This window comes from Protomyctophum parallelum (genome assembly GCF_964188405.1).
Source record: "Protomyctophum parallelum genome assembly, chromosome: 12".
NCBI lineage: Eukaryota > Metazoa > Chordata > Actinopteri > Myctophiformes > Myctophidae > Protomyctophum > Protomyctophum parallelum.
In genome coordinates, this window is record NC_139712.1 from 32231121 (window position 1) to 32243493 (window position 12373).

The following is a 12373-nucleotide window of genomic DNA, read 5'->3' on the forward strand; positions in this document are numbered from 1 at the left end:
AGGCCAAGTTCGTAACATCAGACTAACATCAGGCAAATGACAATTTTAACTCGAGCCCAAACAAGCAAACAAACATTTATTTTGAAGGCTTTTATTTGGGTAGATGATAAAAGGAATTTAAATATAAATAACATTCACAGACTTTTTCATATGAAAATACTTTTTTTTAAACATTTAATATATCTAGTTTTAAAAACAAGTACACTGAAAGAATGACTGCGCTGACGGGCGTGCTTTTTGCGTCCATTAAATGAATACTTTGATTACTCACCCTGTGTGTTTGTCACCTTCCTCCACAGTGAATGAAGAAAATAGACCTTTCATTTCTTCAATTCATCAAGGATTAACAACAGCAAAAAAAAAAAAGTATCGGGTTTATAAACTCCTACACAGCTCTGACAGTATAATGCTTCTTGTATTCAATCCATGTACAAAACACACACACACACACACACACACACACACACACTTGCACGCCAGGTTTCAAGCGTAAGGTGTATAGTTACAGTCTCATGCACAAACGACACGCACACATCGTTCACACGTGTGTGAACTCAGCTGTGTTGAACACCAGGTAGTCCTTGGTAGTGCATTCCTTGGTAGTGCGAGGCTGTTTATCCCGTAAGACAAGTGTTTTAAATCAGCACAAAAGTGTGTTTGGATGTAATGAGGACACAGACTGGATACAACAATTAAGGCACTTGGATTATACTCTTGAGAACTGTGTTGTTTTAGTTTTCTGTTGTTAATCCCTGCACCATTATTCTCTTGAAGCATTTTCTTTTGTTTCTTGTTTTTGGAGTCTTCATTTCTTCATTCACCGTGTGGAAGAATTACACACACACACACACACACACACGTGCACGTATGCACACGCCCACACACACACACACACACGCATGCGCGCTCGCAAGAACTCAAGGCATCACCGGGTGAGTAATGGATCAATCATTTTGGGGGTGAAGTATTCTTGTAACGACAGAAGCTGAGGCTGAACGAAGGGCCTCTATATGTTCTCATAAAACCACCATGTCAAAAATAAATCCATCAAAGTCCTAGTATATATTATCTATTGCACGTATTTCCACCACATAATTATATGTCCCATGTCTTGTCAAATTCAAATTGAACGCAGGATATTAAAGGCAGATTATACACACTGTCAATGTTCCTACAGAAATCAGTCCACCATCATATGATTCCTGATGCGATTCCTCGAAGCGTCTTGAACAAACATTTCAATTTGTGCTTTCCAAGTAATATCGCTCATCTTTTGCTGCATAAAAATGCATTAAACATGATATGAGATTACACTAATTCTTCACATTTTGCATAATACAGAATCAGCAGCTGAAAGGAGACAACCCCATATGGAAAACAGAACTAGTGGAGCCTGGAAGAATGAATGAATGAGCAACATACACAGTAGCCTACAGTATTGTCACAAGGCATTAGCAGAGGCCAGTGTGACAAGCTGATACATATTATGCATGTCAAACGTGTTCCTGTGTATTGTCATACTCATTCTACATGGAGGATAAAGTACATCTTATCGTTTCTTTCTCTATGGCCATAATGGGCATGAAATAGGGAAGAGTGAGTGGGCCCAGGCTAGAGATGTCAATTGAATTCACTGCCAATCAGTTTAGAGTCTAGTCTCAAAATGGAAAGACATCAACAAAACACAGTAGGTACTGTTACTGTAAGGGAGTGTAAGCCAAAGTAAAGGTACAGCAACAGTGAAAGAAGATGACTTAATTCTCCCCAGTATCTTTAATAAATATAAAGCTACCCATATCTATTCATACCGAAGAGCTATGGACATTTTGCGTATTAGTGCTCTGATAACTTTCATTAACGAGCTAATATCTCCCTTTAGGACCAGGCAGTATATCACCAAGTGATCAACCAACTATTTTGTTCAATCCTTCCCGTTCCTGGCCGACGACGGCAAATCCCAGTGGAGAGAGCTTCGGGTCGAGCAGGAGGCTCAGCAGCGCTTGTTTTTCAGCACATTGAGGGCTTTCTGGTTCTTGGTCTTGAAGGCCATGACGAAGTGGTGCGGGGCGATCTTCCCCCGCCCGTCCTCGTCCACGTGGCCCATGAAGACGTAGTTCAAGCCTGGTGGGGTCACACACACATAGCCTGAATGCAGTGGCGGAGCGGCAGAGACATTCAGGCAAGGCCACACGTCAGCATCTCCTCCACTGAGCAGCACGTCTGCATTCCATATGTTTAGCATGCACGTATCTCTACACGTCGCATGTCATGAACATATGGAACGAGTGACTCAAGTCAATCTGGACAGTGAGTTGTGCCGCTCACCTTCACGCCCCTGGCGTAAGCTTTCCGTGGAAAGAGCTCGACGCCATCGCCGCGACGAAGGCAAACTCAGAGTCCTTACGCTATTCAGAACAGTCTGATTAACACACAGCTTTATTAACATTAGAGATGTAACCATTAACCAATGCCATATATTCCTTCCTGATACTGTTTCCGATATAACTTGCATATCGGTCAATACAGAGTACCGATCCGATACCAGTGTGTAATTTAAACAAATCTAAGACAGTTATAGGGGTCCAGTTTAAATATAACCACTGATCTCAGAATAAATACAAAAGTGCAGCTATAAGTTGGTAAAATCATAAAGTATGAGTATAAAACAGTCAAAATACAAAATAATTCATTACTGTAAATGTGATACATTACGTGGTATCAGACTGGCATAGACTGGCATACTGGTTGATACTAGCATTTTAGGGAGTATCGGCAGCTTTCACATTACTGTTATCTACTTAAAATGGTCTGTTACATAACGACTGTTGCTGTTGGATACGGACAAAAAACTTCCTTCTGGATGAAAACCGAGCAAATTAAATCTGAACAGTTAACCCGGTAAAACTCACCTCGTCTGACGAACGGACACTTCTTGCACAAGATGACAAGTTTGGTGCTCATGGTCTTGCCAGCCTGCTGGATGGCCAAGGTGCCCTCTTTGTAGACGTTGATGATGGAGATAGTGACGTACATACTGCCTCCTCGCATCACTGCTGTGATGACTGTTCCAGTTATTACTGTCACACACACGCACGCACGCACGCACGCACACACGCACGCACGCACACACACACACACACACACACACACACACACACACACACACACACACACACACACACACACACACACACACACACACACATACAGAGAGAGGATGGAGCAGATTTGTGATTGTTTTCATACTATCAGACTTGTTGGCATGAAAGAGAGAATCATCCAGCTAACTGAGAAACAGTCAAGATTAATTACCGGTAATAGTCCCCCCCAGGTGTGTATAATAGCTGCTACAGTCATAGCAGGTTGAATGTAGTTTCAAAGACAGGCTAACACATTGCCAAAGAATAAAGATATCAGAAACTGGTCATGTGAAGGGTTGTGATTATTGCACAGGCATGTATCCATCAACAAATGTATTGTGTAACGGCTGAATGCCTTCGACAGTGTTGAGTAGATTTTTAAATTGCCATATACGGTAGTCTGCTCTCACAACCTGATGATGATGATTTATTTAAAGTGCACAGTAGTCTGATGAACGCATTTCAGCTATTGCGACGTGAGGTGTTGTGAGCTTGTAGGTCCATAAATAGTTCTTCTAGATTTGATAGATACCGGTATATATTTGACACCCTCCTGTAGGCATGTAACGATTCACTCAACTCATGATACGATTCGAATCACGATTTTCACAATACTTTTATTTCTTTTTCTTTTTCTTACACAAATCCAGTATTTTCTTTCTCTTTCAATTTTCTTCTTTATGCTCTTTTCAATACAGTAGTAAATTACTGAAAACAATTTTTTTGATAAATTATTTTACAAAGATCCTTTTTACGCCACTGTGCGATTCAAATTCAAATTTAATCACGATTGAAATTGTCACCAGTTTGCAACGATTTTAATCGATTTATGATACTAGCCCTTACCCGTTGTGAGATATTTGCCCCCCCCCCCCTTGTGGCCGTGGGGGGTACTGCGCCCGGGTGAGTTTGTAATTGACTAATACATTCATTAATAATCATTAATGTGTCAAATCAAAAAAAGGGCTTCGTTACGCCCTCCATATTCATATGGTCAATGCCTGTGTGAAAAGTGGGAGTGATTGGTGCAGGCAGTAAGGAGCTACGGCAGTCACAGTGACACACAGGCAGACAGACATTGTTAGAATTATAGTATGATGATGATGATATCGTTACATGCCTACCCTCTTGCCATTGCAGTCCTTTACCTACAGTAAAATGTGTGATGCAACATAACGTACTTAAAGTACCATATGTTGCATCACACATTTTGGTACCGTACTTTACCGTACCGTACTTTATTGCATCTGCAAACTGCATCACACTAGCTAGCTTGTCCACATCTGCCACCACCACCATTGCCAGCCTGCGCTCATTTCCTAGTCAAATCTGTGTGATCTCTCTTTGAAATGCCAATCTCACAACATGTGGTAAACATCCCCTGCAGGAAAAAAACCTTACAGACGAGAGCAGTGAACCAAGCACTGAATCGACACGTTCATTTGCCAGCCGCTTACCTACAGTCAGAGGGTGTTCGTGTGTGTGTGTCTGTTTGCGTGCGCACGTGTGTGCTATGTGTGTTTACTCTGGGGGTAACTATGTCCTGCACACTCGTACATCTCGTGACAGACTATCAAGGACGCTTTTGAGATGTAAAAAGGCAGATCAAAGCAGCAAAGCCAGCAATGCATGTTGGACTGTCAAAAGAAAACAATATTTTGGACTGTAAGCTGCAAATGCAATGATGGCCAACACTGATGGGAATCTTGGACTATCTGTTCTCCATTTCGGATTCATGCTCCTCACTATACTGCCTGTCTAAGGAGTTACGTTATCTGCAATGTCTAGAAGAGTGAGTAAACTATAAAGTTGAAGAGGTACGGTGTGAGCGATAGCGAGTTCAGGCACTACTGCCAGTTGTAACTGCCAGTGCCGTGGCTTTCTTAGTCTTACCAAAGTTGCTGGAGCAGTAATTGCTCTCCAGAGTTCCTCGTCTCTTGCATTTCTGTTGGCACAGGGCTACGGAATACTTAAGGGCTGTAGAGACACAGAAAAAGAACATCAAGTAACTGAAATTTTTGCCTGCCAGTGATGCAATCAGATCTGGTAATGTTGGACCCACTGTGGTCTTTTGGCGTACTACGTTCGAGGATGTACTGAACGGTACGCGTGTTCCCCATTTAAAACCCGGTTAGCTATTACTTAGGAGAGGCCCTCTCAATGTTAGGCTCTCCATTTTCATAGACACTGACTGTACCACATGTAGCCGATGCTTAAAGTGGAGCATGCGGATAACATCTGTTTTTAGAGCAGAGGATCTTGGAACTCCTATAGGGGAGAACCAAAAATATAATGACCGTTATTCTTAGTGGAGGCAAAGGAGACAAAGATGATAAGCCAACGAAAAAGATCAATCACAGTATATGACATCATTGTGGGTGGGAGGCGCTAAAATAAATAACCAGGCTTGACGAAGGATTTGGGTATAAAGACAAGAAGCTGTGATTCATCTGTTTGATGTGTGCATAACCCCCCCACAACAAACAACAACACTGTGTGTAAGTGTGGGTGGGCAGGAACATCTGCGCGTATATTACATGAGGATACCTAATTGTGCGCACATCGACAGTGGTTGCTAGGCCAAAGACATTACATTTTGCCCTGCCGAACAGAAAATCTGGTACTTTTTAAGTATATTTCGATGTCTTTTGTACTCTTACACCAGACTTTGACTTACTGAGTATTTCTACACTGCAGTATTGATGGTTTTACTTTTTTTTTAAATGCAGTACTTCTTCGACCACTGGTGAGGGGATAAGCGGCGCTACCTACGTATAGGCCTGGTGGTCACTGGCTGTGTGGTGGTTGTGGGGGCCACTGTTGTGATGGGAAACTTCTTGGGTCTGAACTTGTAGTGTCCAATGAAGCCATCTGCCGTCAGGCTGAGGTCAGACAGGAACTGGACCAGAAGGTGGTTCCCCTCTGAAAACACTGGGCTGCAGAGAAAGAGAAACATTCATGGTGAGTTGGTGAGATGAACCCCAATCTGGGAACCCACCTGCAAAAAAACAGCGCCCTCTTTTAGAATCTGTTCTTGAGAGATTACATGAACCTTAGCATTCCTATTCTGGAGCCAACATTCTACTATGGTGTGTAATGTGTATGTGAACAGCACAGTATCACCTACGCTGGGGGACTGTCTCCACAGTATTTCCCAATCCTCTTGGCGTCATTGATTTCTGGCCCATTGAAAATGGAGACGTGATCATAGCGGCAGTAGTTATCTCTTTCCACATCAAACTTCTCAAACTTCACCTCTATAATCTGCAAACAGAGGACAAGCCACAAAAAGGATATCCTGTGTCACAAACAGTTATATTAGTCTAGACTATTTGATTAAAAGGCGTGCCGTATCATTTTCTGGGTGGAGGGTTGTTCCACAACCATTACACACATGGCTCTCTGAAAAAGGAAAATGCAATCTTAGAAAATGATTAATAGAAGGCTACATTATAAGCAAATAATGTAGGCCTATTAGATACATTTAAAACATAGTAACTAACTTCTTCGTTGTCAAAATCCCACTCCTTTGATTAACTGGATTCTCTATGTAGCAACTACTGAATGATATATTTTTCCGATAAATGGACAGCGTTTTAGAATCAAACTCTGCATTTTGCAGACTGATATTGTTGAAATTAGTTACATTCACATGACAATCTCTGACCTGGTTCTTTGGTGCTACTATGTGCCAGGAGCATGTAACCCCAGCGGGATAATCCTTCTCTGGCCAGTTGGGAGTCTTAAAGGACCCTGAGGGCTTGTCCAGGCGACCGCCACAGTACTGGTCCCCTGGAAGAGGAGGAAACATATCATGGTGAAAATCTGGCTAATTGATTAATTAATTGATTGATTGTCTGATTGGATTGTATTTTAATTAATAAAGAAGACAAACAATTCCAAAGGATATGACACTTGATTCCAAAAAGTCCCTGAAGGCATGAGTGATGTGTACGTTTGTAGATGACATAATCCTGTAATTTAACACTTGCCTACCACAATCAGTGCTCTCCTTTTTTATAACGAGCAGCCTAATGAGTTGCTTACTCTCTTTGGTCCCCTGTGTACTGAGCTCGTAAAAAAGCCTTCTGCGTGCCTCTGATCCCATCAAGCATCTGAGAGACATCATTTCAAAACCACATACTGTATGTTGTTTCTACTTTCTACTGGCGAGCACTGAGATCTGTCAGTGGCAGCAAAAAAAACGTGGCAGCATTTACTTTGAAACTTGCACTTTAAATCAATGTTTTTGGGTCTCCGGCAAGTAGGCTACAACCTAACCACAGTGACAGAAATAGATACGTAACAAATGGAGGACTTGTTGTGTTCTGCAGTTTTGACAACTCACTGGGACAGTGTGAACATTCTATGAACTACCATCTGTTGTGTGAGAGACATGGTCCATTACAGCTGTCAACTCCTTGGTCAGTAATGGTTACAGATACTGTAGGAAGGTAATTCCACAGGCACGCCATTAAAATTCCATACAAAACAGTGGGCAAGACTTCTCGACACCGGAGAATGTTACAAAAATGGTTCAACTCTGACTGATACTGACCTGTCCCTTCCACTGTAGCTCAAAAAAAAAAAGAAAAAAAAAGAATTTCCCATGAGAAATTCCACGTCATACTGTGAGAATTGTTGAGATCTTCCTTGCCTTTTCATCCAGATCCTGCACCCTTAAATCAACTCATCTGGTGTAAAAGGGAAGCCATAAACAGGGGGGGGGGGAAATAAACCTATACTTCCACTTTACGGTGCTATTAAGTGATTTATTATGAATAAATGTGAACTTTATAGAAAGATGTAAATGTATGGCCATGATTAGCAGTCCTAAGATGCTATGACCTCTCTGGGCCAGCTCATGTTTAACAGCCTTGTAAATTTGCTGACACGGTCAGGGGGTCAGACTGTATCAGATTGTTTTACTGGCGGCACGTTGTATCTGTGGTTCTGTACAGTGTACAACATGCTTTGTTAGAGGCATAATATACTGTACATATAGTAACTGCAGTTCAGTGTGGAATGCATGCTTTGGATTCATTATCCCTAACAGTTATTGAAAGGAGGGTGGACAATGTCCTTCTGTTTTTAAGCAGGGGAAACGGGGGTCACATTGGTGATTGATCCTGTGCCAGCAGGGGCATACGTGGCTCAGTGTGTATGTGAACCTTGCACCCACACTATTCCAACAGTAACATTTAAGTTAAGTAAATGTCACATTCATTTTCTCTTCTCTACAACCATATCCATGATCCACCTATAGTGCTTACCTCTCTCGTGCGGGTTAGCTGCAGAGTAGACTGCGTAGAAGCCACTCCCAGCAGTGTTGGCATCGGATACCATCTGAATGAGCATCTTGTTGCCCGTGGAAACCAGTGCGCCGGGTCTGAATGTCCCACAGAAGCGTCCGAGTCTCTGACCACTCACATGGCCACTGTAGACATCCACATAATCATAGCGACACATGTTGTCACTCTCCAGGTCAATGTAGCGGAATGATAGCACCACTACTTTGCCCTCAGGGACCTAGACAATGGATTCACAAAGAATATCAAGGTCCTTTCAAGTGGAGTACAAGAGTCATAATAACATGCCAGTTGTATCTAGAATTATTAGTCTACCTAGAAACATGAAGGTAGCCTATTATTGCTGATTGAATAGACTGACCATGTTTACCATGCTTGACTTTTTAACAATAGGTATAGGCTATTTAATAACAAGATCTGCACCTGTGGAGCTATACTTTTCCACTAATCAGTGCAGCCATGTTATCAGCTTGATAAACTAACTACTGCCTTTAGTGGTAACTGTGTGGCAAGGATAAAGTTGGGCTGTTGTTTCATTCCAATTTCCCACATATAGTGCCTTTGACATATTTGTCGAGTGGACTAGGAATTTGATCACATCAAAACATTTCAAGTTGGACTCACAGTAATCCTCCAAACACATTTGGTATTTGGGGGGTACACCCCTGGGTACCCCTGGCTCCCGATGACGCCCGAATCATCCCCTGTGATATTTCCGCCGCACGTGAATGTTTGTCTGGGGGGGAAAGAATGTTTCTATTTTCTTTTCTACATCTCTAAAATGTAACCAGTAGAGTAGACACAAAACAGCTATACACATTTTACAGGCAGCCTTAGAAAACATAATAATTATCCTCGCCATGCGCCATGCGTCTTGAGTAGAAGCAGTGGTGCCAACTGCAGATTCCTCTCTAAATAACTCCAGATTGGACTGACAACTGACGCTGTTCCTCGCTCCGTAGCCTACCTTACAAAATACGATCATTAATTGACACCTTGCTCATTCATAAAGGCTTTAAAGTATATTAAAATATGAATAAAAGTATACCTCCTTTGAGTCTGTGCACAGACCTCTGTCAAAAACAGTAGAATCCATGCGCAAAAAAGACTGCATATCCTCCACATTGTAGGGCTAACGGAGTCCCGTGGCATAGATGACATTGTGTTCAGTATAGCTCAAAACGGTGGGGAAAAGTATCCGGGCCAAAAGTTCCTGGAGTGGAGGGAGTTTCGGTGACTGCAAACTGGAGCAGATGAATATAGCGTTTGTTCTGTGAGGAAGGAGGGAGGGAGCACAGGCAGGCAGCTGCCTTTTCCCAAAAACCTGCGATAAAAGACGCACTGGAGGGGTGTGGGGGGTCTCTACTGTAGACTACTGCACCTGGCATGCACTGTGCAAACCTGCAAGGGCCGGGGTGGCATGAAGAAACTTGACTTTATTAATAGATTATGCCTACTTCAGTTGGAATATGACCAGGTTCGTGGCAGATATAGCCTAATGGGAAATCAAGAGTAGGCCAATTTAAATGTTGGACCAGAAATCCGTAATATGAGGATGTTTAATTAAACTCTTTCAATACAAATAAAATATGTCATCAAATACACTGGCACTGGCCCATTTATGAGCCCATGCCAAGTAATTGGCTTATGCCAAATAATTCTAGAGGCCTGTTGATACAGACAAAAGCAGAGAGAGAGAGAGAGAGAGAGAGAGAGAGAGAGAGAGAGAGAGGTGGCACCACCTGCTGGATCTCAGAGATTAATTATCTATTTACCTAATAATAGGTTGTACTTGTACAGTATCACAGTAGCATGCTTAATTTAATTGAGCCTAAGCATTTATTTTGAGTATGATATTTTATGAAGTAAAAAAACACTGTTAATTATTGATGATCTGCCTGTCAGTGATGATCATGGGTACACCACCAGGGGGAGTCCTTTGACCTTGTTCCATAGAGTAATTGTTCCCCCCAGGTTTGAGATGCTTATTGCTTAAGGGTAGAATGCATGTTTTGGACTTTAATAAACTCGTCCCCTGTCTGGCCTGCCCCCTTGATTACAAATGGGTCACCCTCTCAGTATGCCTGGCTTAAAGTTACAAAAATAGCAGATGTACAAGCATACGTGCATGATACAATGAGCTGTGAGCTTGTAGATCGGCTACTTCACTATATGATTTAAGCATAAACCAGGAAAAGACACATGCCATATCACAATAACGATATCCAAAATTCCAGATGATATTATCTAGTCTCCTTTTTGTCAATACATCACAGGAGATGTAGACCTACCGGTAGTTGAAGATTGGCTATATTCTCTGCAAAGAGCTTTGGTGACTTTGGTGTAGATTAGACTAGGGAAAAAGGAGGGCGCCAAGGATAGATCCCAATCAACAAAGTTAAGGGCTGATGTTGAACTTACATCACAGACAATAGGATAACATACGTATCTTACTCACTCCCAGAACTGATGGCCTTTTCTTTATGTAAGAGGTCAGGTCTGGAGCCTTTATATTCTCAAAATCTGATTAACTAAACAATGCTTCTTTCCAAATATCCCTCCTAATTCAGTATCTTGTACATTCAATCAATCTTACATTAATCGTACATTCCCATCCCATGAATGAGAATGGCTCAATGGACTCACTGAATTTTCCATTATACCATACAGAAGCCTCTCTTGATCAAATTAAATAAAACAAATCACACCTGTGTGAAGTGAGGGGCGCTAATATATTAAAGTCTAACTCATGTTGATTAGGTGATGTAATGGTGATGTAAAACAAACGGTGCCAACACAAACATTAAATGCCATTAACAATAGAGACAATATGACGTAATGAGTTACAAAATGACGTAAGTTTTCCCTTCATTGTCAATGGCGTTTATTAAACAAACATTGAACTAAAGACAAACATTTAACCTGTATAGGAGCCTGGGCCCTCAAAAAGACTGGGGAAATGAACTGGGCAAAGTTATAGATGGCAATGACTGTCTGGGATGGTGCATTAATTAGAGTAAATCAGTAGGCCAGCCTATATAGGCCTACATCTTGTTCCAGGCTCCAGGCTGATTATCACATTTAACGCCAAACTCTCTGTAGGCCTACTTCAGTGTCACAGATGGATCATCTGTAAAATATGTGTCTGTATGGGGCCCTATGATTAATTACATATAATCCAAATGAAAGACAGTATGTGATACATGACAATAAACTCAATAAAATTGATGTCGTACAACTAAGTACCTACCTGCACTGTTTCTCCCCCAGAGTTAGTGTCGAAGTGTCCTTGAGCGAGATACAGGTTGTTGCATTGTTTCCTCTGCCATGTGTGTGTGTGTGTGTACATAGAATTTGATCTATTGAAGATTCCTTCAAATGTACATCATTTTTGTTTTGATTCATGTATTGCTGTATTGTTGTATTGTTCTTTCTGCTTTGGCAATGTAAACGTATGTTTTCTCATGCCAATAAAGCCCTTTGAATTGAATTGAATTGAATTGTGTGTGTGTGTGTGTGTGTGTGTGTGTGTGTGTGTGTGTGTGTGTGTGTGTGTGTGTGTGTGTGTGTGTGTGTGTGTGTGTGTGTGTGTGTGTGTGTGTGCGCGCGCGCGCGCGCGTGTGTGTGTGTGAATGGATGGATGGATGCACAATCTATAAAGCGCTTTGGATAAAAGTCCTATATAAATGTACCATTTTGATTACTAGTCCATGTACCGTTTGGGGTATGTACAGAGTGTGCAGGTTGAGGTGTTGAGTTATAAATTGAATTTAAAGGTGTGTGTGTGTGTGTGTGTGTGTGTGTGTGTGTGTGTGTTCCTTTCTTTTTAGGTTAAAGCACTATTTTCTGATAGAAGTAATAATTTGTTCAGTAAAGTCTCCCTGTCTCTTCAGCTCTTTGATACACAGCTTCCTTTGTTTTGAC

The 12373-nt window shown here is 41.7% G+C and overlaps 1 protein-coding gene across 1 annotated transcript; it reads right to left on the reverse strand.

Annotated features, from left to right (window-relative positions):
• Positions 1-75: 75 nt before the first annotated feature.
• pcolce2b (procollagen C-endopeptidase enhancer 2b) lies at positions 76-9721 on the reverse strand. The gene is made up of 9 exons (XM_083777847.1): positions 9498-9721; positions 9074-9185; positions 8414-8669; positions 6808-6932; positions 6268-6404; positions 5913-6076; positions 5034-5117; positions 2910-3077; positions 76-2121 (listed from the first exon to the last, which is right to left on the reverse strand). The coding sequence occupies exons 1-9, from the start codon at positions 9608-9610 to the stop codon at positions 1991-1993; spliced, it is 1290 nt and encodes a 429-aa protein (XP_083633973.1). The 5' UTR covers positions 9611-9721; the 3' UTR covers positions 76-1990.
• Positions 9722-12373: the final 2652 nt, after the last annotated feature.